Source organism: Aquarana catesbeiana, linkage group LG05, assembly GCF_042186555.1.
Source record: "Aquarana catesbeiana isolate 2022-GZ linkage group LG05, ASM4218655v1, whole genome shotgun sequence".
Lineage (NCBI taxonomy): Eukaryota > Metazoa > Chordata > Amphibia > Anura > Ranidae > Aquarana > Aquarana catesbeiana.
In genome coordinates, this window is record NC_133328.1 from 631810289 (window position 1) to 631837910 (window position 27622).

Here is a 27622-nt window from a genome sequence, read left to right on the forward strand (position 1 = left end):
ACAGAGACACGCATTCCCTGGGGGCACTGGTAGGGGCGCGCTCCCGAGTCCTGCTGCTGCGTCCATTGACACAGACAGCAGGACTCGGCCCCGCCCCCGGCTCCCATGTCACTGTCTTTGATTGACAGCGACGGGAGCCAATGCTCCTGCTGCTATCAATCCAGCCAATGAGGACCCGAGACACCGGCTGGAGCTGCTCTGCTCGATCCCGTCCCTAGAACGATCGGGTTCAGGTAAGTTAAGGGGGGGGGGGCTGCTGGGGGGGGACATAAATGCATAAAATGCATTAAGGTGGAAAACCTTGAGGGTTTACAACCCCTTTAATTTAACAAGCAGGAGCTAGAATCTGATTGGCTACCATGCGCAGCTGCACCAGATTTTGCCCTCTCCAGTTTTAGTAAATCAACCCCTAAAAGTTGTTGCTGGAATATGTTCAAAATAAAAAGTGAGAAAGTGGTTTCCCTGTTAATGTGAGATTCCATCTAGCGATCCAGCGCTCTCCTTCCTTCCCACACTACAATTAAGCTGGACGTACAAGAGTAAATGTTTGAACGAAAGTTCGTACTAACATTTGTGCAAAGGTTCTCAGTACATTCGATGATTTGACGAACGTCACTCAAAAGTACTTCAAAATTTGATTTGCTTTTTAAAATTCTATTTTGGAACCAATAGACTTTACTGAACAAAAAAAAGCACATTCACAGCTGGAAATTAATTAGAGAAACATTTTTTTACAGCCCGCTGCTTTGAATTTTCTCGTTAGTGTGGTCAAAAAAGAATGTGAATTTAACCCCACTAACCAATGGAAAATCAAACAAACGTTCCTAAAACTAAAATTTCGGAATGAATTTTGTGCTACTTCTAGGTTAACTGAACACCTAAATATGTCCCTAGTGTGCATGTGAATGTATTACACATTAGAGTGTAAGCTCTGCTGGTGCAGAGACTGATGTGATTCACTCAGTGCTCTCTGTACAGCACTGTGGTATATGTCCGAGCTATATAAATGTATAATAAACATAGTGTGTGACTGTGGAGGGGAGGACATTAGAGTGTGAGCTGCTCCTATAGAGATTGATGTGACTGGCTCAGTGTTCTCTGTACAGCACTCTGGCATATGTCAGAGCTATATAAAATGTATAATAATAATAGTGTGCGATTAATTTGTGACTGGGGGGGGGGGCAATAGAGTGTAAGCTCCTCTGGTACAGAGACTGATGTGACTGGCTCAGTGTTCTCTGTACAGCACTGCGGTATATGTCAGAGCTATATAAATGTATAATAATAATAATAATAATAATAATAATAGTGTGTGACTGTGGGGAGGACATTAGAGCGCAAGCTCCTGTGGTGCGAATACTGATGTGATGGGCTCAGTGTTCTCTGTACAGTGTTATGGTATATGTCAGAGCTATATAAATCTATAATAATAGTGTGTGACTATGGGGCGACATTAGAGTGTAAGCTCCTCTGGTACATAGACTGATGTGACTGGCTCAGTGTTCTCTCTACAGCACTGCAGTATATGTCAGAGCTACAGTATATAAATATATAACAATAATAATAATAATAGTGTGCGATTGTGGGTGGAATTTAAAGCGTATGTGATCGTGGGGGACAGAATGTAAGTGGACATTACTGCTTGCCGACCATAAAACAGATATACGGTGGTAAGGCGGCTCGGCTGCACCAGATCACGTACTAGTTATGTGATCTGACTCTTCCAGGTAGGGGGCTGTGCTGTAATTAATCACAGCAGATGTCGATCATGCCGGGTGCCAGCCAATAGATTACCCCTGGGACCTGACAATCGTCATGAATTTACCGTATATAAACAAGGCAGAGCCCTGTCCTGTCGGCGGGGAAGTAACGGATTTTCTTTCCCTGCAAAGCAGGCAATAAAATCAATGACTTCCCCCAGTAAAAGCACCTCCCACAGTACACCAAAACACTGGCTAGGTACACATTTAACCCCTTTTGATTGCCCCCTAGATGTTTAACCCCTCCCAGCCAGTGTCATTAGTATAGGAACAGTGCATATTAGCACTGATTACTGTATTAGTGTCACTGGTCCCCAAAAAAATGTCCGAATGTCTGCCGCAATATCGCAGTGCCGGGATAAGTCACTTATCACCGCCATCACTAGTTAAAAAAAAAGTAAATAAAAATTCCAGTATACACCATAGTGTTGCAGATGCTATAACTTTTACGCAAACCCAACCAATATACGCTTAATGGGATTTTTACACCAAAAATATGTAGCAGAATACATGTTGGCCTAAACTGATGAAGAAATTTGATTTTTTTTACCTTTTTGTATTGGATATGTTTTATATCAGGATGTAAAAAATATTGTTTTTTTATTTTGACCGACAATTTTGAAAAAAAAACAACACAGAGGTGATCAAATACCACCAACAGGGAAACTGTATTTGTGAGCAAAACTGTACATATATTTTTATTTGGGTACAGTGTTGTATGACCGCGCAATTGTCTTTTAAAGTAACGCAGTGCCATGTTGCAAAAAATGGCCTGGTCACGAAGGGGGTAAATCTTCTGGAGGTTAAATAAGACTGATAACCGGTTCAGTGTTTTCCGTAAAGCACTGCTGCATATGTCAGAGCCTTTATATGTGTCTGATGTTTGTGGGGAGATTTGGTCTTACCGCTATGAACTGTTTATAGGAGGGGTCTCCAGGTTGAGGCGGATTCACCACCACATCCAGTAGAGCCTGTCCAGTCACTGGGGGGCACAGGCGGACAGACACCAGTTTGGTTAGTTGCTGCTTCACTGCCGGATCCATATTGACCACCTCCATGTAGCCCCCTCGGAAGCCACACCTGGGGGGGGGGGGGGGGTGGAGACAAAAGACAGATTGTTACAGAAGAATAACCCCCAATATGGTCTGTCGAGTAAAGAGTTAAGGAACGGTAGACACGCACTCTCCCATGAATCCTTTGGATGTAGAATGGAAGGAAGCCAGCTCTACCACTTCGGAGTATTTGGGGCCCATCTCAAACATAACCTTCTTGAAGGAGTGGAAGGCACAGCCTTTGGCGTAGACGTTGTCCTGGTAGACCTGCAACAACAAGTTAAATGTTTTTATACCCGGACACTATCTCACAAGCAGTGGATTTATTGTATGGTGGACCCTAAATTTTTTCCAGTTCATAGGACTCTGACCAGTTTAATGGGATGAGGGTCACACCTTAAAAGGAAACCTTTCATGAAGGCTGCAATTGCAGATCAAAAGGGTCTAAAGACTTGCAAAGGTGAAATTTACTATGCACCCTCATGGGTCCTCATTGGTGTCTGGTGCCCCAGGTGAGCTGCCTGTGTTGCCCTTCTTAGAATTGTCCATTGACTCTTATGGTGTGCTGCCAAGAAGATCTGCTATGGAATCTCTGCACTTCCCTCACTGTGACTCCATATGCCGACCAGGTCTGTGGACAATCCCTCTCTTATAGGAGTGGCTTCTGCCCAAACTTTAATTGTAGTCATGGACTAAGTAGGGAGGGGACAGAATGTCCGTTTGCTGTCTTGTGTCCCTGCTGGAGTTATGTCTCCTCACTTCCTGTGTGATCACCAGAACAGGAAATGTAGAGAAATCTACCAACATGGAGAGATGACCCTTTTCCCGATCAGGGAAGGCAAAATATAAGCAGATTTTTTTATGCTTATAATTTAATATCAGCTTTAAAGCCTGTGTTCTATATTGTACCTCATCAGCCATCAGGAAAAGGTTCTCTTCAGCAGCAAATCGAATGACATCCTCAATACATTTCCGGCTCTGAACCTGACCTGGGGAAGATGAACATGACATCAGCATGAAAGAAAGATAGGGAAGGGGTTGAGGAGGGACTTGAAAGTACATAGAGAAAAAGGTAAGAGAAAAGAGGAGCGTCAGAACTAGAGAGTAGAGAAGTTGCCAATTGCGATCATACAATTTCCATCTTTCAAATAAAAGAAGGATTCTGACTGGTTACTATAGATGACAGGTCCACTTTTGCCTCATTACTCCTTGCCCACAAGGCGCGGTGCTCCTGCACACATATTATGGACCTCCTGAATAAAAGTGCCTTGGAATATGGAAGTAAGAGTTAGTTCCTGCAGGCGGTACTGTTCAACCCCCAGACACTGTTACTCATGGAGACCACAGCAGGGGGTCCCAGTCTTGCAGGCAACTATAGCTCTGGGCCTATTCTCTGCGTTCTGGACATACCTGTAGGATTTCCTGGGTTGATGATGCACAACACTTTGGGGTTGCAGTGTTTCCGCGCCTCCTCCAGCGACCTCCGCAGCTCCTTGATGTCCAGTGCCCAGCAATTCTCCTCATCCAGGTAATAATTCACCTGTACAGCACCCAGCTCCGCCAAGGCCGCAGAGTACAGCGGGTACTGAGGGATGGGAATCATTACCCCTGTTCGAGAGTTACCCTGACCGGCCACCAGAAGCTTCAGCATCGTCTGCAAGAGAAAAAAAAAAACAGAGGAACTTAGGTGAGATATGGTGAGATACAAGGGGGGGGGGGGGGGGGGGGGAGAGAAAAAGAGAAAAAGAAAGAGAGAGAATAAAATCATCACAAACAGAGAAACACTAGGAACCATAAGGAGAGACAACAAAGAGCGAGACCACACAAAAATTGACACCAGGCCATTCAGAAGATATCGAGAAACTGCTGCCAGATGAGATAGCAAATAAAAATATAGAGACTGCTTCTAGAGAGAGACCGTCAAAAACAAAGAGAAACTAAGACCCACCAGAAGAAAAAGCGAAGAGAGAGACTACCATCAAAAGGAGAGAATATCACAAACAGAGCAACACCAGGAACGACCAGTAGAAGAGATATAACGACTGGAGATTATATACACACACACACACACACACACACACACACAGTATCTCACAAAAGTGAGTACACCCCTCACATTTTTGTAAATATTTTCTTCTATCTCTTCATATGACAACACTGAAGAAATGGCACTTTGCTACAATGTAAAGTAGTGAGTGTACAGCTTGTATAACAGTGTAAATTTGCTGTCCCCATCAAAATAACTCAACACACAGCCATTAATGTCTAAACCGCTGGCAACAAAAGTGAGTACACCCCTAAGTGAAACTGTCCAAATTGGGCCCAATTAGCCATTTTCCCTCCCCGGTGTCATGTGACTCATTAGTGTTACAAGGTCTCAAGTGTGAATGGGGAGCAGGTGTGTTAAATTTGGTGTTATCCCTCTCACTCTCTCATACTGGTCACTGGAAATTCATCATGGCAAAGAACTCTGAGGATCCGAAAAAAATAATTGTTGCTCTACATAACGATGGCCTAGGCTATAAGAAGATTGCCAAGACCCTGAAACTGAGCTGCAGCACGGTGGCCAAGACCATACAGCGGTTTAACAGGACAGGTTCCACTCAGAACAGGCCTCGCCATGGTTAACCAAAGAAGTTGAGTGCACGTGCTCAGCGTCATATCCAGAGGTTGTCTTTGAGAAGTAGACGTATGAGTGCTAGCAGCATTGTTGCAGAGGTTGAAGAGGTGGGGGGTCAGCTTGTTAGTGCTCAGACCATACGCTGCACAGTGAATCAAACTGGTCTGCATGGCTGTCATCCCAGAAGGAAGCCTCTTCTAAAGATGATGCAAAGAAAGATCGCAAACAGTTTGCTGAAGACAAGCAGACTAAGGACATGGATTACTGGAACCATGTCCTGTGGTCTAATGAGACCAAGATAAACTTATTTGGTTCAGATGGTGTCAAGCGTGTGTGGCGACAACCAGGTGAGGAGTACAAAGACAAGTGTGTGTTGCCTACAGTCAAGCATGGTGGTGGGAGTGTCATGGTCTGGGGCTGCATGAGTGCTGCCGACACTGGGGAGCTACAGTTCATTGAGGGAACCATGAATGTCAACATGTACTGTGACATAGTGAAGCAGAGCATGATCCCCTCCCTTCGGAGACTGGGCCGCAGGGCAGTATTCCAACATGATAACGACCCCAAACACACCTGCAAGACGACCACTGCCTTGCTAAAGAAGCGGAGGGTAAAGGTGGTGGATTGGCCAAGCATTTCTCCAGACCTAAACCCTATTGAGCATCTGTGGGGCATCCTCAAACGGAGGGTGGAGGAGCGCAAGGTCTATAATATCCACCAGCTTCGTGATGTCGTCATGAAGAAGTGGAAGAGGACTCCAGTGGCAACCTGTGAAGCTCTGGTGAACTCCATGCTCAAGAGGGTCAAGACAGTGCTGGAAAACAACAGTGGCCACACAAAATATTGACACTTTGGACCCAATTTGGACATTTTCACTTAGGGGTGTATGCACAGTTTAGACATTAATGGCTGGTCAGTTTAGAAAATAGCTTTCTTTAACTCTAACCTTAGACTATTTGTCGATCACGTAACCCAGGACATTCAAGAATTACACCAAAATTTAAAAAATCTAATTTAACCTCTACCCAAAGATCTGCTCTTAATCAAATTAAAGGCAGGCAGGATATAATGATTAAACCCTCAGACAAGGGAGGTAACCTTGTCATACAAACGACAGAGGATTACACGGCTATGTGTTATAGGATTCTGGGAAATTCCTCTTGGTATCGGAGGATCTCAGCTGCTGCTGTCCACGATTTCCAACAGGAATTTTTCAGAATCATAGATAGAGCGCTCGCTAAAAATCTAATATCTAAAGGACACACAAGATTTCCTCAAAGTACACATCCCATTACCCCTACCCTCTATGCCCTACCCAAAACCCACAAGCCCCATCAAAACCCACCCGGGAGACTGATTATTTCCAGGATTGGATGTCTAACCCCACAGGCTAGTTCTCTGATTGACGACTACCTGCGTCCCCATGTGGAAAGTCTACCAACCTACTTGAAGGACACCATCCATGTACTAACGGTATTAGAGGGACTATCAGTCCCAACTCACACCATCTTGGCCTCCCTTGATGTGGAGGCCCTTTACTCAAGTATCCCCCATGATAAAGGGGTTTCTATGACTCTTTCTCAGTGAAAGGGACCTGGATGCCATCCCCTATAATGCCTTTATTGCTGAGATGCTATACTTCATCTTGACGCATAAAGCATTCACCCTCGATGGCTCCCACTACCTCCAGGTGCAGGGTGTAGCGATGGGGACCAAGTGTGCCCCATCGTATGCAAACCTGTACCTGGGGTGGTGGGAGCAGGAGGTGATGGCATCAGATGATTACTCGATGTACCTGCGCCACAGAAAGGTACATCGATGATATACTAATTTTCTGGACATGCTTCTTCTAACATTCATTGAAACGTTAAACAGTAACAACTATAATCTGAGTCTTTCACACTAACCTGGCATGCGGACACTCTCCCCTTTTTAGATTTAATCATTCATAAGAATGCAGAGGGCGAAATAACTACCAATCTTTACCGCAAAGAGACAACAGGCAACTCCTTGTTGCATTTTCAAAGTGCTCATCCCACTCCCTTAATAAAGTCAATCCCCAAAGGGCAATATTTGCGAGCAAAGCGTAATTGTAGTAGCGAAGAGGACTTCCAGAGGCTACAGTCAAAAATCCACCAAAAAGGCCTTTAAAAATTGAATGGAAAAATAAAATGGAAAAGACAATCCCCGCGATCTGCTACTCTTTCAGGGAGAAATGCCGGCATCCTCTGGTTCACGAAGTTTACGACCTATTACGAGTAATACCAATCAGCATTGAACTTTAAAGCATATTTTAAATACTTATTGGCATCTAAAACAGGATGATCCATCATTAAAAATATTCATAGAACCAGAGCCACACCTCATATTTAGATGCAACCAATCCCTTTGTGATATTTTAGTGCCAAGTCACTTCTCCCCTCAAGAAAATCGAGACTCCTGTGGCTCGTTACCCCGCGGCACTTTTCGCTGTGGTGCATGTGACTTCTGTCAGTTAATTCAACTCGGCAGAATTGTTCATCTACCCTCAGGTGAGGATCTAACTATGCATCACTTTGAGAACTGCGACACTATCGGCATAGTGTACTTGCTCACATGTGGCTGTGGAAGCCACTATGTGGGCAAAACCAAGAAAAATCTCTGGAGACGTATCAAAGAACATGTTACAGATATACATATAGGCGTTACTGAGAAACCTATACCCAGACATTTGTTCAGTCCCACAACTATGAAATGGACTCTTTAAGGTTTCAGGTACTTGCTAGAATCCACCCAGAAGGGGGGGGGTGACTTAGATCAGAAAATCCTGAAAATCGAGGCCAAATGGATATACAAACTAAGGGCCACTCAACCACTAGGGTTAAATGACGCCATTAGCTATGTCCCATTTCTTTAAATGGTTGACCCCACCCTGTGGTAAAATAATCCCGCCCCCCCATTTGTCCCCCCTCCTTCCCCCCTCTTCCCTTCCCCTCCCATTCTAACTAGAAAGTGGACTCATATTTTGTTGAATTGCCACTATGGCTTGAATTGTCATTATGGTTTCTTATGTACATATCTGTATGTACCTTTTTGATATTCATGCTGTGTATTTAAAAATGTATCTGTGTGCAAATTGTAAATGCCCAGCAGTGACTATGTGTCAAACCAAGAACATACGGACCAAAAGGTAAAATGTTGTATATATATTTTTTTCACATTCATTTTGCAGCTGTGTTTAATTTCAATCATCTTTTTTTCTTACAAACAGTCTCATGCCGATCTGCTGTTTGGTCTGGTGGAATTTGCCTGGCCCGTGTCTGCCCATTGCCTGTCGGAGCGGGTGTCCTGTGTGTGTATTTCCACACCCTCCCTGTATCCACCAACTTGGAACCCCACAGAGGCAATCCTTGGGTGGATGTTTACATCCCATCTTGATTCCATTCAGATGCGATTTCCGAGTCGCGCAACTTCCGGTTTTACACTTCCGCCCGCTTGGAATGCATAGTGTCAATGACGCACTTCCGGTTTGCTTCATTTCCAGCACTCGGCAAGTTCCGATCCTCCCCTTGTCCATCGGCGCGGCTCTGGCTCCCTCCTGCTGATAGCTATCAGCATTCCTGTCGCCACCCACACCCCCACCCCCACCCCGAGATATCTGGGGACATGAGAGATGGATCTGGAAGGGGTGCACGCCACGGCTATGGCATGTCAGTGGTCAGATGAGCCCTCTCCCGTCCCTCCGGATCTTACAGAATCTATCTGGATCTGTGATCCGGGCGACGGGGGCACCTGGATCACAGATCCGGATAGAGTCAGACAAGTTGAACTCTCTGGCTCAAGCAATTTGGAAACAACTTTTCTGGGCACCTTCATGCTTTTAAATCGGCAACAACTGTCATTCCAGTCTACGTAAGTGCTTTTCCCTTTATCATTTTCCCACCATCTCTGCCTGTTATCTTATGTTTGGATGTACAGTGTTATATATTTGCATATTTACGTTATTTTTTCTATTCTAATGTAGAATACTGATTTTCTTGTTTAAACTATACCCCTGAAGAAGGAGAACTACATTTTCACTCCAAAACGCATTGGGTACAAGAAATATTAGCCCATTATTTGTATTCTGTTTTGAATTACAGCACTGGAATGTTCACTTTAAATGTGCTTTTTATTAAATGTTTTGTATTTTTCATGCTTTAATAAATATTTTTTCATAGTTAAATATTCTTTATTATCTTTGTGCCTTAAAAGTCCGCCACCAGGGGATTTTGTTTCAATTTTTGATATACAGTACAAGTAGCGTCATGTCACAACCGAGTATAAAAGAGAAGAGAGGCGCCTCAAAGTGTAGCAATATGGTTACATTTAATGAAGGTACAACATTTAGCAACTCACATGGTTGATGATTAAAACCGGCACATCTAAGTATGCAGACATCCGGGGTAAAGCTGTCCACATGGAGCCTCGCTTTCAGATCGCTCTACTGCAGGGTAGTCTTCCCAGTCACAACTGCAGACTGACAGCAGTGAGAGGCGGTGGTGCGGGGGATGGTCTATGTGGACAGCTTTACCCCAGATGCCTACATACTTAGATGTGCCTCTTTAAATCATCAACCATGTGAGTTGCTAAATGTTGTACATTCATAAAATGTAACCATATTACTACACTTAGAGGCGCCTCTCTTCTCTTTTATACTCTGTAGCTCCTGATGGATTTTGCTTCTAATCCCCTTGTGGATGGACATTTTATGGTAACACAACCTATCACATTGCTGTAATCTTTTTATATGGGACTATAAACTGAAGGATTTATGAATAAATGGTTGTGGAACGAATCATTTGAGTTTCCATTATTTCTTATGGGGAAATTCACTTTGATATACAAGTGCTTTGGATTACAAGCATGTTCCCGAAACAAATTATGCTCACAATCCAAGTGTATATATATATATATATATATATATATATATATATATATATATATATATATATATATAAGGGCTGCGGGGAAATTAACGATTAACTCCTCGATTAATCGTTAATTTTTTTTGATCGATCCGCTCCCTCCTCCTCCTCATCTATATGTCATACACAGTCTGCGGGCATCTCCCGATGTGTGTCTCAGAGCCGATTGTGAAAACTTTGGCCGCGCTGTGAGAAAAGTCCCGCCCTCCTCCTAGATCAGCTCGTGTGATAGACGGAGTGTTCTGTCTATAGACGCAGTGTTCTGTCTATCACACAAGCTGATCTAGGAGGAGGGCGGGACTTTTCTCACAGCGCGGCCAAAGTTTTCACACTCGGCTCCGAGGCACACATCGGGAGATGCCCGCAGACTGTGTAATCCAGGCACCGGCACTGACTACAGTGAGGCTGCGATTATGGGCACGGCGAGACTGCATTATGGGCACGGCGAGGCTGCAATTATGGGCACGGTGAGACAGTATTATGGGCATGGAGAGGCTGCGATTATGGGCACAGTGAGACAGTATTATGGGCACGGTAAGACAGCATTATGGGCATGGTGAGGATGCGATTATGGGCACGGTGAGACTACATTATGGGCACAGTAAGTCTGAGATTCTCTCCCCTCCTTCCCCTCTCTCTTTCTTTTCTTCCCCCCTTTTTTCCCTATCTACGCCATATTGCTATCAACACATTAATATCATGATCACCATTACACAGGAGTCTGCTCTTCCTTCCTGGTGAGGACACGGAGGTTATCCCCATGGGCCCCCCAGGCTTCCTCCCCACTGGATTGACTGTACTATCGCATTATACAGGTGTAATAACAATATACTAATATAATCTTGTATAACAGGTATTAACTGATCCACTTGTCCCTTTGCTCCTTTCTTGGTCTTGACACATTGTTGGGCATAAAATAAGGAAATGGAATGTAGTTTTAATCTGTTAGCTTTATAATATTTTGTAATGTCATTTGAGTTATTATGAAGTTGCCTAACCGTTTGTCTTTATTATTCAGTGATGATCAAAATATCTATCAATATCTATCTATAATTCTGTTAACATCTTATTCATAGGTTATTACAGTATCTGTACAAAATTCGTGCCATCTCAAGGCCCTGATGAAGCGGGACCTCCTGCAAAATGCATAGGCCATCTGTCTTGATCTTTTCCGTCAGGACCAGCACACCCTGGACCAAATAACAGGAACTGATTTTAACCCGCTATAACTGTAATGTTTTTATTCAACCATCTGTATATGGAAAATAAAGATTAATTATATTTGTATTCTTATTTATTTAGTTTAGATACTTATATAGTGCCATCAATTTACGCAGCGCTTTACATATTCATTGTACATTCACATCAGTCCCTGCCCCCAAGGAGCTTACAATCTAAGGTCCCTAACACACATTCATATACTAGGGCCAGTTTAGAGAGGATCCAATTAACCTACCAGCATGTCTTTGGAGTGTGGGAGGAAACCGGAGTACCCGGAGGAAACCCACGCAGGCAAAGGGAGAACATGCAAACTCCAGGCAGGTAGTGTCGTGGTTGGGTTTCAAACCAGCGACCCTTCTTACTGCTAGGCGAGAGTGCCACCCAACTACACCACTGTGCCGCCCCATTCTTGAGCATATGTATTTATTAAACCCTACAAGGTACGCACAAAGTCCCATCCCACTCCATTTCTGTTATTGATTTTTGCATTGCTTGAGATGGTACCTTGTGTAGGGTTATAATTACTTCACATCCACCCCCTCACCCTTGTGCAGATTCCTTATGTAACTACAGATCTGATCAGAGGAGAAAGTCCAAACAAACAAATCTGGGACAAGAACAGCAACTGAACAAAGACGCTCAGATGGGGAGTGATGAGTCAGCAGGGAACACGGTGCCAGTATGTGCCAGGATGCGGAACGAGAAGACGAAATGTGCCAGGGAGGCCGGGAGGCACCCAGACACAGCGGGGACATGTCTGCAATGCTCAGCATATTGTGTCCAACATCTCATTATTTATTTGTATTTAGCACTCCCATCTGCAGACTGGGAGTGCTAAATACAGGTTTCAATGGGAATGTACAAATAAAGCATCATTAAACCCACATCATTAAAAACCATCAATAAATGCTGTATTGTATAAAAACACCTTTATATAAAGAAAAAAAACCCCATCTAAGTACCTCTTTTCCTAATCGGTATACTGCTGTCACATGACCCAGCTCTTTTCCAGCCTGTCTGCAGGGACACATAAGCAGGAGGAGCTTCTAGTACTCTGCTCAGGGGCATTGCTAGGTCTACAAAAGATCTGGGGCTAGACCCCTTAGCAGCGTAGTAAAGAAAGTCATACGCTTGGGCGGGCATACACCTGTATATAGAACAATATTTGTGTGTGTATATATCCCCAGAGAGCCCCCCACTTACATCAGGGTCCCCAGAGAACCACCCCTTACATAAGGGTCCCCAGAGAACCCCCCCTTACATCAGGGTCTCTTATGAGCCTCCCCCTTGCATCAGGGTCCCCAGAGAGCCCCCCACTTACATCAGGGTTCCCAGAGAGCCTCTCCCTTAAATCAGGGTCCCCAGAGAGCCTCCCCCTTAAAATCAGGGTCCCCAGAGAGCCTCCTCCTTACATTAGGGTCCCCAGAGAGCCCCCCCACTTAAATCAGGGTCCCCAGAGATCCTCCCCTTCCCCTGGGGACCCCTGCAGAGACTTGGGGCTATGGGCTCCAGATTCGGGGCTATAGCCCTAGCCCCAAAAGCCACCCCCTAGCGACGCCACTGCCTCTGCTGCTGGCCACAGGTTTAAGAAAAACAGCCTTTTGAATACAGAGAAAAAAATAAATATCAACAAACTGTTTAAATTGTCACACAAATATATACTTGCAATCAAATCTTTAATATTTTTGGTAACATATTGTGGGCGGATTTCTGCCAGTCACAGGCTGTATCACGCCCCCTTCAGCTTGTGTCTTAGAATAACAGGGAGGTGAAGCCTCCATCAATCAAGATGTAATATTCCACCACATTGTGCTTAGTTGGTTACTGGGCATGGAGAGGGAGGGAGTGGGCTGTCGTTTACCACTGTTCCGCTCTATAGTCACATGGGCTGCTCAGATGTGATAGGGAGGAAAATGTTCATGGTAGAAAATAAACTGAAAACTGAGAATGTGCCAGAGCTGCCAACACTGCTCTGCAAAATTCCCAGCTGCAGTGGGTACATGGACAGAAGGGGTAGATAGAGAGCAGCAGGATCAGCCAGGTTTTTTTTTGCAGGATGCAGAAAACGAATCTCATAGTGACTGAGTATGAACAGCATGTAATACACCATTTATTGATGTTTTTTTATGATATGGGTCTATTGACACTTTAATGAGAGTGCTGGCTTTAGCTATAAGTAAGTTTAAAGCAGAAGCTTGCTGAAAACCATGGCACTAAAACTTTAGTTTAGAGCTACAGTAAACACTCCCAATAAGACCTGTATTTAACATACCCAGACTGGAACTGGAAGCTGCATTAAATAAACATATCTCCCAATTTTAGAACTTGAGAAGGTGACTTTAGGGATGTAGAGCGCCTGCATCTAGGCTCTAGGACACAGCCTGGGTCTGGTGGACGCCAGATATCTGTAGATATCCTGGGACAAGATGATTAAATCTGCTGGAAACTTAATAAAATGAAGCTCTTCAAATTTTTGCTTTTAAGTTACTTTTTAACAATTACCATGTGTGCAACATGGCAATTTCTGCTTCTCCTGGCAAGGAGCCCCAAAAACGAAGCCAGGACTGAACAGTGGAGAAACAGCAAAGAACCCACTTTATCCAGCCAAACTGCTGCTAGATGTACATTTTGACTATAAAAAGGACACAGCAAGACCATTGGCTGGCTGGTATCCGCCCAAGAGGAACATGAAACTTGCCAAAAAAGCTGAAGTAACATATTTTACAATTGTCACCTTCTTTCCAGCTACTGGTAATTGGTTTACATTTAAATAGACTTGTTCTGTAACTTCAAAAAGCTTATCCAAACCAAATTTCTTCAGTTGTCATGAGAGTCCCGGAAGATACCCCATTATTTATATCCACACAGATGACATTAACACCCTTTAGTGATTGTAAAGTCTCGGGTTTTTTTTGCCTAAAAATAACAAACATGTTATACTTACTTGCTCTGTGCAGTGGTTTTGCACAGAGCAGTCCAGATCCTCCACTTCTCAGGTCCCTCTTTGGCCCTCCTGGCCCCTCCCCCTGACGGGTGCCCCCCACAGCAAGCAGCTTGCTGTAGGGGCACCCAAGCCGAGCCGCAGCTCTGTGTGTCCATTCAGACATGGAGACCCGGCCAGGCCCCGCCCCCTCTCCCTCCTCATAGGCTTACTGACTTTGACAGCAGTGGGAGCCAATGGCGCTCCGCTGCTGTCCCAGCCAATTAGGAGGAGAGTCTCGGGCAACCAAGTCTCTCCTGGAACATCGCTGGATAGAGATGGGGCTCTGGTAAGTATTAGGGGGGGCTGCTGCACACAGAATGCTTTTTATCCTAATGCATAGAATACATTAAAATAAAAAAAACCTTCTGCCTTTACAATCACAATAACCCAATCATCAAGTTTCAAGACGGATAATTATCGTCCAAGAATAGGATGGATGGGGTGAGCGTTATGGAAGTTCTAGGTACATAATCCCATCCTTGGTGCCAGGAAATCTACAGGTATAAAAAGGGACATTCTTTCGAGGACAATGAGAAGCACATTTTGGATAGAAGGAACGACTGGTTTGCAGGGGGATGAAAAAGCACCTCTACATCCAACTGGTGTAACCATCCCTGAACAGGGGTGGGGGATCTTAGATACCACCTGTCTTCCACGTATCCACTCTACCAATTTTGCAACACTTAGGCCCATACCTTAGGGTAAATAGAGGAATTAACACCTATAAAAAGAGTTCCTGACAACAAAAATGTGATTATGTAATGTAGCACAACAGCCATTCCCCCAAAACTCAGTGTGCACACAGCCAGACACATTGTATTTTCTTCTCTCTCACTGGCTCAAATAAACAGTCTAGGGGTGTCTTTTGTATTTTCATTGCTGATGGCTATAGGGGAATCATGGGATACTCCAAAAGAACTCAATTACCGAAGGACACTCCTCTTCTCACTATTCTGGCAGAACTTCCACAAAGTTTACTACTTGCTGTGAGAATTCCTAAGATTTTCTTTTAGTAGAATTGAGGACTGAATACAGTCTCTAGGGTACAGGATTTAGGTCAGTATTCAGGTCAGTCTCAATGCCACAGGATCATCAGTTGCCCCCTTCTGATATCCACTGGGCACTCTTCAGTATGGGAGACACAGATTCACGATACCAAAGGACCACTGGACAATCTTCCCCCCAACCTACACTTTGTATCCACCAGTGAGCTTCTCCAGATCGTAAGGAAGAAATCCCAGACTTAAGTAATTGGCCCCACAGCTTAGACTATAGCTGGGACCTCGATGACCTTTTAGACAGGGGATGCCTCTGGCAGGGCTGAACCCAGAATCCACACACTCTGCTCCAGGCTTCAGACTAGTTATGGGCTCCTCAGCCCCATACTGGATGCAACTCTCCAGGGGATTGGCTGGGTCTCCATAAATATTCAGGATACCTTCCTATTCTTCCTCCCTGCACTGCCCTGTAATTCTAGAATCCTCTAGAATGCAGGGGGAAACAATCAGATCAGCGCTCGGTGAAAAACTAAGTAGGCTAAAACAATCAAGCCCTGCTCCACTGATTACAGAGGAACTAAACTTAATTTACCTAGCAACCTACACTAACTGGGAGGGTGCTAGTCTAACACACAGCTTTCAAACCTCCCACCCTGTTCTTGGACAATCAACATCCACACATTTCCTGGTGATTGGATGAAGGTGTTGGTGCTCCCTGTGAGATAGAAATGTTGGGGGGATCTTCCTGACACTCAATAGAACAAGAAGTTGTTTGGAGAAACTACGAAATGGCTTCAACATTACAGAACAAGTCTGCCTGTATATGACTAAACACTGCTAGACATACCATGACTTGGATTACCAGGAACCTTCATAGGCATGCTAGACAATCAACATCTACTAATTCTATGTTTTAGACAATCAACATCTACTAATTCTATGTTTGTTGGATGGATGGTGTTAGTGCTACCTATCTGTAGCGCCCTGGGGTTTAGTCAGGGGGCTCCTTAACAAATTCCCTGTCAGGGGTAGCTATCATAGTTAAATTGTTAAAGATTCATTGATTTCTCCCTAAGTTTGGCCTTGTTGTACTTTTCTCTTCTACCACTAGGTGGCCGGGCACTTGGTGGTACTAGATATGAGAAGGACAACCCAAGGTCAGGTTATGGGTATATGGGGTATCTCAGCCAATGGGCAGGGGTTTTCTTGAATCCCTTGGCCTGCTGGGAGAGCCTATATATTTGGGTGGAGTCAGGTGATCTGTGTTCTGTGCCACCCGGACTGCCGTCTGGGTGGACGTGTGTCGTCTGCCCCAGGCTGCTAGGCCAGAGATTGGACCTATCCTGGGGGCATCTGGCTGCCAGGCTGTGTGAGGGCCTATGCAGAAGTAAGAGGGCAGCGCCGGGTTGGGACTGCGGCTTGCAGTCCAACCAAAAGTGACGGTTCTGCCAGCCGGAGAACCTGTCATCAGAGGTAGAAGGGAAGCTGTCGCTACTAAGGGACCATCCACCTTTACCAGGGACCACAGTGAGTAACTGAAGCAAGTACCGGAGCAACATTCTCACCGAATGGGCACCATTGGGAATCAGGAAACTTCAGGTGGTGATAAAGTCAGGGACCCAACCAGCGGAGGTGACGCTTGCAGAGCAGTCTTGTGTGTCAAGCCAGGGACCGAGCCTTTAGTCAGGGGGCTCCTCACCAAATTCCCTGTCACGGGTAGTAACCATAGTTAAATTGTTATAGATCTATTGATTTCTCCCTAAGTTTGGCCTTGTTGTACTTTTCTTTTCTACCACTAGGTGGCCAGGCACTTGGTGGTACTAGAAATGAAGTGGACTAGAGAAGCTACAAAATGTCTTCAATATTGCAGAACAAGTCCATCTGGGAATGTGGCCACAGACAACTAGATACACCATGACCTGGAGAAATAAGAAGCTTCACAGACATCTTTCTGATTTCAAAGAAGGATCAGCCAGCTAAAGACCCAATGTTTAATGTATGAAAGCAAGGATAATGAACCAGGAGTTCTGGGCATGTCGCCCCCCCCCCCCAAAAGCATTTTGCTCCGCCCACTGGGCTTTGTCATGGAGGGATCTAAATGTGTCGGGGGTGTGGCCAGGATGGAGCTAGACTGAGGCTGCTATTATTTCTTTGATGTATGGGATTCCTTGGTGTGCAGCTCATGGTTCATTGTCCTTCCTTTCATACATTGTGAGTAGTTTGGATGAACATTTTCTCCCAGTCTGCACCCTAGTTGGAATCCACCGGACATGGCTGTACACTCTGGAGCTGAGACCTGAGGCTTTCATTAGGTTCATACATGTTTAGCATTTTTGATACAATTTTGTACTTAAAACAGGACGGTCTATAGATTTAGATATAAAAGAGTGGTGTGTCTGGCTGAGGGGAGAGTTTTAGGTTAATTTATCGGATGGTAATATTAGCGCATTGGTGGCAGGACATGAACAGGTAACAGACAGGTCTCTGCAGGTGGCAGGGTTACAGTAGCCGATGAGGGCAGAGCTCGGGACATCACTCACCACAATGGAATCACTGGCCCCCGTAGAGAGGTAAATGTCATCGGGGTTGGACTGTATTCCGCCATCTCTCTTCTCTATGTATTTGGCCACATCTTGCCGGATGACCTCAATACCTTGGCTGGCACTGTAGGAGCCTGTGATGGGTAATCAGTGAGAAGAAAGAGGTTAATTCAGCACACAAAATGGGCACCATGTCTATAAACTTATCTGACCAATTTGTACCCTCCCGGCAGTCATTGTAAATAATATGAAAAGCTTAAAATAAGACCAATCAGTGTAGCAGCCCCAAGCTCAAGTGCAAGGTACAAGTGGGGTTATGTGCTGGGTCTAGGTGCAGAGAGCCCAGAGGTACACATGAGGTTATGTGCTAAAGTACAACTGGAGTTATGTGATGGGCCAAGGTGCAATCACAGAGGTACATGTGGGGTTATGATGCAGACAAACCCAGGGTACAAATGGGATTATGTAATGGGATCGAGTGCAGAGTGCCTTGGAGGTAAACATGTGGGTATGTGCTGGACTCAAGTGCAGAGAGCCCAGAGGTACAAGTGGGGTGATATGCTGGGCCCAGGTACAAGGGGACCAGAAGTACAACTGGGGTACATGTGTGGTTCCAGGGGCCCAACTGCAGACAAACTAGAGGGTACACCTTGGGTTATGTGATGGGCCTGGGTGGGGGAAGACAAACCAGAGGGTACACCTTGAGTTATGTGATGGGCCTGGGTGGGGGGGAAAGACAAATCAGAGGGTACACCTTGGGTTATGTGATGGGCCTGGGTGGGGAAAAAAAAACAGAGGGTACACCTTGGGTTATGTGATGGGCCTGGGTGGGGGAAGACAAACCAGAGGGTACACCTTGGGTTATGTGATGGGCCTGGGTGGGGGGAAAGACAAATCAGAGGGTACACCTTGGGTTATGTGATGGGCCTGGGTGGGGGGAAAGACAAATCAGAGGATACACCTTGGGTTATGCGATGGGCCTGGGTGGGGGAAGACAAGCCAAAGGGTGCACCTTGGGTTATGTGATGGGCCTGGATGGGGGAATACAAACCAGAGGGTACACCTTGGGTTATGTGATGGGCCTGGGTGAGGGGGGGAGACAAACCCGAGGGTACACCTTGAGTTATGTGATGGGCCTGGGTGGGGGAAGACAAACCAGAGGGTACACCTTGTGTTGTGTGATGGGCCCAGATGCAGACAAACCAAAAGGTACAATTCTTGAAAGGTCAAGAACTCAGGGCAATTTTTTTTCCTTGTACAGAGCAGTAAAAGTCTTTATTGCGGTCATTGAACTAAACTCATTTAGCCATATCAGCAACTTTTATAGGCTGCCTGGCATAAATAATTCACAGAGAAAACACAAATTGTCTACCAACTGCACTGATTTATCACGTTTGTCCTTGAGTTTAGGTACACTTTATTTTACAAATGCTACTGCTTAGGCTATGTACCCTTTATGTGCGCTTGCTTATCTCATGTAACCCATAGGCATATGTTCATACATGTAACCTAAAACTATTAATATAGTTTAAACACTTTGGAGTGTATTTATAAAAAACAAAAAACAACATTTTCGGAGCTATGCATTCTGTAAAAACCAGGAATGGGGGCAAAACAAATGTTATTAGGTCATCATGTTATCTCCCGGGCAAATGTAATTTAATTCATATGGAAAAAAAAAATGGGAATGACAAATATACAGTAAAATGGCCACTAGGTGGAGCTGATGATCACAGGAAATAAACATTTGCTATGATCGTCAGCACCATCTAGTGGCCCAATGCAGTATGATCTATTTTTATACAAGTTTTTGTTCCCTGAGCGTGACCTTAGTGCCCCCAGGTGTCCCTGTATTATTCATTTCAGGCATTCACATACTGCCCACAATTTACACAGCGCTTTACATACTGTATGTTCACCTGAGTCCCTGCGCCCAGGGAGCTTACAATCTAAGGTCTCTTTCTCACATGCATGCACACACATATTAGTCTGAAAAAGTCTGAAAAAACGTAGTCGTGCTCTGGAGCGCCTGTGGCGTAAGACTAAGTTCCAGAGAGATTTCTACCAATATAAATCTGCCCTCCAAAAATACAACTCCAGCCTCCTCTCTGCCAAGCAGACCTATTTTACCACTCTCATTAGCAACTTATCATCCTGTCCCCGTCAACTCTTCTCCACCTTCAACTCTCTACTTCGTCCTCCACCGCCTCCACCTGCCAACTCACTCACTGCCCAGGAGATCGCCAATCACTTCAAACAGAAGATTGATACTATTCGCGCTGAGATCTCTACTGTGCAGACACCCTCCACGCTTTACACTTCATGCCCACAGGCACAATCATTATTTCCCTCTTTCAACCCCACCACTACAGACGAAGTTGCTAAACTACTTGCTAACATCCACCTTACCACCTGCCCTCTGGATCCTGTTCCCTCACAAATGCTACGTTCACCCTCTGGCCCTATACTACACTCTCTAACCCACATCTTCAATCTCTCCCTCTCTTCTGGCATCTTCCCTAACTCTCTAAAACATGCACTTGTCAGACCCATAATTAAAAAGCCCTCACTGGACCCATCCAATCTTAACAACCTACGCCCCATCTCCTTGCTCCCCTTCTTATCCAAACTCCTCGAACGTCTGGTCTACAACGGATGGAGCGTCCACCTCGCTGATAATGGCCTTCTCGATCCCCTTCAGTCTGGATTTCATCCTCAACACTCCACAGAAACTGCTCTCCTAAAACTAACAAACGATCTACTAACGGCCAAAACCAATCGACACTATTCTGTACTCCTACTCCTGGACCTCTCTGCTGCCTTTGATACGGTTGACCACCCCCCCTCCTCAAAAAACTACACGCCTTTGGTCTCCGGTACTGTACACTTCGCTGGTTCTCTTCCTACTTATCTAACCGCACCTTTAGCATTTCTTATAACTCTACTTCCTCCTCTCCTCTTCCTTTCTCTGTTGGGGTCCCTCAGGGTTCTGTTCTTGGACCTCTCCTATTTTCAATCTACACCGCCTCCCTGGGTCAACTGATAGCCTCCCATGGCTTCCAATACCACCTCTACGCTGATGACACCCAAATCTATTTCTCTACCCCTCAGCTCACTCCCTCTGTCTCCTCACGTATCACTAATTTACTATCAGATATATCAGTCTGGATGTCTCACCACTTCCTTAAACTCAATCTAGCCAAAACCGAACTTCTAATTTTTCCTCCCCCCTATGCTCTCCTTCAAGCAACACATCCAATCACTGTCCAAATCCTGCCGCCTCAACCTCCGTAACATCTCCAAAATACGCCCCTTTCTAACCAATGACACAACAAAGCTCTTAATTCACTCGCTGGTCATCTCTCGCCTTGACTACTGCAACTCCCTTCTCATTGGTTTACCTCTACATAGTCTATCACCTCTTCAATCCATTATGAATGCCGCTGCCAGACTCATCCACCTTACCAATCGCTCTGTGTCTGCCACTCCTCTCTGTCAATCCCTCCACTGGCTTCCGCTCGGCCAAAGAATTAAATTCAAAATTCTAACAACTACGTACAAAGCCATCCACAATTTCACCCCCAGCTACATCACTAGCCTAGTCTAAATACCAACCTACTCGTTCTCTTCGTTCCTCTCAAGACCTCCTGCTCTCTAGCTCCCTTGTCACCTCCTCCCATGCTCGCCTCCAGGCCTTTCCAAACCTATGGAACTCCTTACCCCAATCTGTCTGCTTATCTCCTACTTTATTAGCTTTCAGAAGATCCCTGAAAACCCTTCTCTTCAGAGAAGCCTATTCTACCCACACCTAACAACTGTACTTTCATTTTTTTTTTTTTCCCATCAGCTCATCCCCCATAGTTATTACCTTTTGTCTCCACTTGACCCTCCCTTCTAGATTGTAAGCTCTAATGAGCAGGGCCCTCTGATCCCTCCTGTATTGATTTGTATTGTAACTGTACTGTCTGCCCTCATGTTGTAAAGCGCTGCGCAAACTGTTGGCGCTATATAAATCCTGTATAATGATAATAATAATAATATTAGGGTCAAATGTAGAACAGAGACAATTATCCTACCAGCATGTATGAGAGGAAACCGGAGTACTCGGAGGAAACCCACAAAAAGCAAAGGGAGAACATGCAAACTCCATGCAGATACTGAGGACCCCGGTTCTGCAAAGGTGGAAGTGCTAACCATCAAGCCATTGTGCTGTCCTTTAATAGAGGATGAGATGCCCCAGCCCTTCTCCACCATCACATGTACAATATAGAGAGACCCCTTTCCCAGCCCAGTACTGACCCATGCTGTTGCCCCCGCAGGCCTGCAGGATCCGCACCGCCTTCTGCTTGGCATCATCCGGGAACTTGTTGTCGTTCAGCAGGTCTGGGTAGAGACAGAGGGCGATGACCTGGCAGGATGGGAAAAAAAAAGGAGAGAATGGGCACAACCACACACACACACATACCTCCCAACTTTTTGAGATGGGAAATGAGGGACACCTATCAGCAAAAGTATGCAGGCATAGGACACACCCCTTGCCACGCCCCCTTAAAGGAGATTTGTACAAAAAACAAGATTGGTTAAACCCACAAGTGCTTTTTTTCCCACTACTATTCCTTTATATTGGCTTTTAGGAATGTACAAATGCAGCAATTTAGGAATCGGATGAAAGGTTTAGCACTGGAAAACACTGTTTGATAGATAAAAAAGTGCATTTTATATACATCTATATAGATCAGACCAAAATGAGGGACAAATGAGGAGGAATGAGGGACAGAGGGACATTGTTCCAAATCAGGGACAGTTGGGAGCTGTGCACCTAGGGAAGGGGGAAATTATCAGGGGAGGGATAAGGAAACTTGTCACAGCCAATGATGAGCATCATCAATAAATATTGATCACCACGTCTGATCAATCATACTGACCTGATCCCCTCCCCCCTTCCACCCCAGGCTTGCACTGCCATGAAGGTTTAGGGATTTTCCAGCCCCACTTCATCACACCAACACGACCAGAGATAGCCAAAAAGACAAGCTACTACTCTGTGCCCGACTGAGTACAATGTAGCCATTTATATTATTTTTCAGATGATATGGAACAACGTAACACTTCATCTCTTGACACAAAGCAAAATGTAGAGAGAAAGAGAGGGGTTTTCGTTATATAGGCAATACTTATTTTTAGGGTTACACCAATACCACTTTTTTTAAGACCGAGTAGGAGTACCAATACTTTTTTTCCAAGTAATCGCCGGTACCGATTACCGATAATTTTGTTTTAATGTCATGTGACAGTGCCACTAATATGCAGCTGATTAGTAGTTTATTTTTTTTACAATTGTATTTTTTACAATTCATTTTTATTATTTTTTACAATTCATTTTTATTATTTTTTTACAATTCTGTGTCCTCAGTCCCTTTTGAGACAGGGGAACGGACTGAGGACACAGATTCCCCAGTCCCCCTCTCTGCAGCCTCAGCTGCACTGAAGATGAAAGGACAGGAGACAGCGACGCCTCTCCATTCATAAACTGAAGCATCATAAACACAGTTTACTCTGCTCAGTTATGAATGGACAGAGTCAGTGATCACTGACTCTGTTCATTCGGAAAAGGAAGGAGCCGGTAAATGACAGATTTACCGGCTCCTTCCTCTGCTCTCCATCCTGACAGATCGAGGACAGGTGGGGGCGGAGGAGGATGGGGAAGGGGGGAACCAGAGGACCACACTGAGGGGGAACGGAGGAGGACAGGGGGGACTGGAGGAGCACAGAGGAGGATACAGGGGACACTCAGGGATGATCGGTGCGGCGGCGGGGGAAGTTATAATCACCGATCGCCCTGTGTGGCTTTCATTAAAGCAGCTGAAAGCTGCGGGGGTGGGGAGGAGAAGCGGCTGTTCCTGTGTGTCCAGGTATCGGACTAGGCATCAGGAGCATTTGCACGAGTACTCCTGCAAATACTCGGTATCAGGACAACCCTCATTTATTGCACAAATGTCAGAAGCATTCCTGCAAGCTGAACCAAATATCACCATAATTTTTTCAGATTAATTTTTGGATCATCAGCTCCATCTAGTGGCCAAGATGCAGTATAGTTTTCTCATTAAAAGTAGTTTAGAAAAACAGACCTTATTTTTTGGCCACTAGTTGGCGCTGACGATACAGGCATTATTCTCTTTAATCTGTTTTGATTAATGCCTGTGTCATCAGCTCCATCTAGTGGCCAAAAATAAGGTCCGTTTTTCTAAAATACTTCAATGAGAAAACTATACTGCATTGTGGCCACTAGATGGAGCTGATGATCCAGAAATTAATCTCCTAGAAAAATTATGGTGATATTTGGTTCAGCTTGCAGGAATGCCCCTGACATTTGTGCAACAAATGTTTTATAAATAGACCCCCAAATGTGCTCATTAAACTTACGCTCACAGTCACAGTAGGGGTCTTAAAGTGCAACACCAATTATCCTCCCTGGTGATCACCTCCGTTTGACAGTGATGGGCCTGCAGGCCATCAGGGTTCAACTGTAGAAATGTGTTCACAAATGTGACCCCCCAAAGGGTTTATTTTTAAAGCATTCACTGCACGAATGTCAGAAGCATTCCTGCGAGCTGAACGAAATGTTGCTTTATAAAATAATTTTTTGAACACATTTCTACAATTGAACCCTGGGAGGCCATCACAGGTGGATATACTAGTAACCATACCTCTGCCCATCCTTTACTGAATGCAGTCACTGCAGAACTAATGAGCTGCCAGATACCTGGAAGCCAAAAAAAAAAACCACAAGGAGCTCTACAATGCAAGTCTGGAGAAAAAGAACATGGCTTTCATAGTGGGGGAGGTAAGCTGGAGCACTTTTAATGCTGACCACTAGAGGCAGAATTCACAGCAGAGGAAGCAGGATGATGGAGAATTATTTACAACCAATTTTTAGCACCATTTCTTCAAGAGACGTCACAAATTCCCCAGTTTTATAGAGTACAGTCAATAACAACTAAGGAAAAAACACATTTCAAATAACATTTTGTCAATTTATCAGCACAACATCTCTGAATGGCTCCGCCACCGAAGAGCACAAGGCTCCCTCTAGTGGAAGGACTAAGTATTGCAGCCTCACCTGTCTGAGGAATGTGATTGGCTTCTGGCCCATGGCGTGCGCATCTCCGATATTGGCTTTTATCACCTCTGCGAATGGCTTCTTCACACCCTGAAAAACACAGAACAATCCAGATCGTTATCTCCAGAACAACATAGAAAGTATATCATACACTGTACTGTATGTCGGGTGTAATTCTCGGTATCTGTTCTTATTCTGTATGTATGGACTCTGCACAGTACTACTTCTCTTGTCCTGTATGCTGGGTGTAATTCTCAGTATCTGTTCTTATTCTGTATGTATGGACTCTGCACAGTACTACTTCTCTTGTCCTGTATGTCGGGTGTAATTCTCAGTATCTGTTCTTATTCTGTATGTATGGACTCTGCACAGTACTACTTCTCTTGTCCTGTATGTCGGGTGTAATTCTCAGTATCTGTTCTTATTCTGTATGTATGGACTCTGCACAGTACTACTTCTCTTGTCCTGTATGTCGGGTGTAATTCTCGGTATCTGTTCTTATTCTGTATGTATGGACTCTGCACAGTACCACTTCTCTTGTCCTGTATGTCGGGTGTAATTCTCAGTATCTGTTCTTATTCTGTATGTATGGACTCTGCACAGTACTACTTCTCTTGTCCTGTATGCCGGGTGTAATTCTCAGTATCTGTTCTTAGTCTGTATGTATGGACTCTGCACAGTACTACTTCTCTTGTCCTGTATGTCGGGTGTAATTCTCGGTATCTGTTCTTATTCTGTATGTATGGACTTCTCTTGTCCTCTAGTAACCTACAGAATTTCTGGTCACGTTATAGGCGGTATGTAATGAGTAATAGGTTAAGCAGAGGATCTGATGGAGCGGAGGGCGGAGGGCGGTGGGGTAACCTCTGATCCCTTCCTCAGCACCATGTGTTAGAACAAACAGCTTATCATCACACCACCTACATACAGAGTTCACTTATTAATATAAAGCAAACACAACGCTGAGGGTGTGAGAGGAGGCCGCCAATCAGCTGCCACTCACCTGCGTTAGTCTGCCTGTACCCTACTGCCAGATCATCACAGCTGGATCCTGGTGCAGGAATGACAGGTTCACCTGCTGGAATGTGAGAGCAGAACTCCTGACAGCGCCGGAATCCACATATCAACTGAGTGTTCTCTGTACAGCACTGCGGTATATGTCAGAGCTACATAAATGTATAATAATAGTGTGTGTGTGTAGAGGGGGGGACATTAGAGTGTAAGCTCTTCTGGTACAGAGACTGATGTGACTGGCTCAGCATTCTCTGTACAACACTGCAGTATAGGTCAGAGCTACAACCCCAAATCCAAAAAAGTTTGGGGAGCTGTGTAAAATCTACATAAAAAACAAAAAAATGCAAGATTTGCAAATCTCATAAACTAAATATTTTATTCACAATTTGAAAATCGAAAACATATCAAAAGGTCTAGGCTCCATTCACACCTGAGCGTTTTTTAGCTCATAAAAACGCCCCCCCCCCCCCAAAAAAAAACGCCTGAAAAACGCCCAACAAGCAAAATCTCATTCATTTCAATGGCACCTGTTCACATCTGAGCGTTTTGTCACCTGAATCAAAAAGCCTGAAAAACGCCAGTTCACACCATAGAAATGCAGTCCAGATGCTTTTCTGTATGCGCTTTTTGGTGCATTTTTAGTGCAATCCAGTGCATCCCCCCCCCCTCTTTTTTCTTAACCTTAACCACTTCCCACCCGGCCTATAGCAGATTGACGGCCGGTAGGTGGTTCTGTTATCCTGACAGGGCGATATATGATGTCCAGCAGGTTAACATGCCAGCGCGCGCCCGTGGGGGGGGGGGGGGGGCGCAGCACGGCGATCTCGAGTGCAGCATGTCAGTCTGACACCGCGCATCTCCGATCGTGATAAGAAGCCTCTGTCGGAGGCCTCTCACTGCGTGATCAGCTGTGACCAATCACAGCTGATCATCGCGAGAACCAGGAAGTGCCGGTAAATGGCGTTCCTCGGTTCGCGCTGACAGGGAGAGCTGATCGGCGGCTGTCCCTGTCAGAGGGGGGTGGGGTCTGTGCTGATAATCAGCACATTGATTATCAGAACAGCCCCATCAGATGTGCCAAAAAGGTACCCAGTCAGTGCCCCTTCAGGATCGCCTATCAGTGTCCAATAAAGTGCCCAATAAAGTGCCAGTGTCATATAGTGCCCATCACATTGCCAATCAGTGCCCTACAGTAACACCTGTCAAAACCTCATCAGTACCTCATCATCAGTACCGCCAATCAGTGCCAATCAGTGCCACCTGTCAGTGCTGCATATCAGTGCCGCCTATTGGTGCCCATCAGTGCTGCATATCAGTTATGCTATGAATAAGCGCCACAATAGGGTGTGAAACGCATTAGCTATTTTT

At 45.0% G+C, this 27622-nt stretch overlaps 1 protein-coding gene across 11 annotated transcripts in view; it reads right to left on the minus strand.

Annotated features, from left to right (window-relative positions):
• GPT (glutamic--pyruvic transaminase) overlaps nt 1–27622 on the minus strand; it is a 126219-nt gene that overhangs the window by 6659 nt on the left and 91938 nt on the right. For all 11 annotated transcript variants that reach the window (XM_073632354.1, XM_073632351.1, XM_073632352.1 and 8 more), the window contains 7 exons: nt 25241–25330; nt 22420–22528; nt 18121–18254; nt 4223–4466; nt 3722–3801; nt 2943–3079; nt 2666–2840 (listed from right to left, as the gene is read on the minus strand). In XM_073632354.1, the coding sequence (XP_073488455.1) occupies nt 2666–2840; nt 2943–3079; nt 3722–3801; nt 4223–4466; nt 18121–18254; nt 22420–22528; nt 25241–25330 (969 nt within the window). The remainder of the gene's footprint in view (nt 1–2665; nt 2841–2942; nt 3080–3721; nt 3802–4222; nt 4467–18120; nt 18255–22419; nt 22529–25240; nt 25331–27622) is intronic.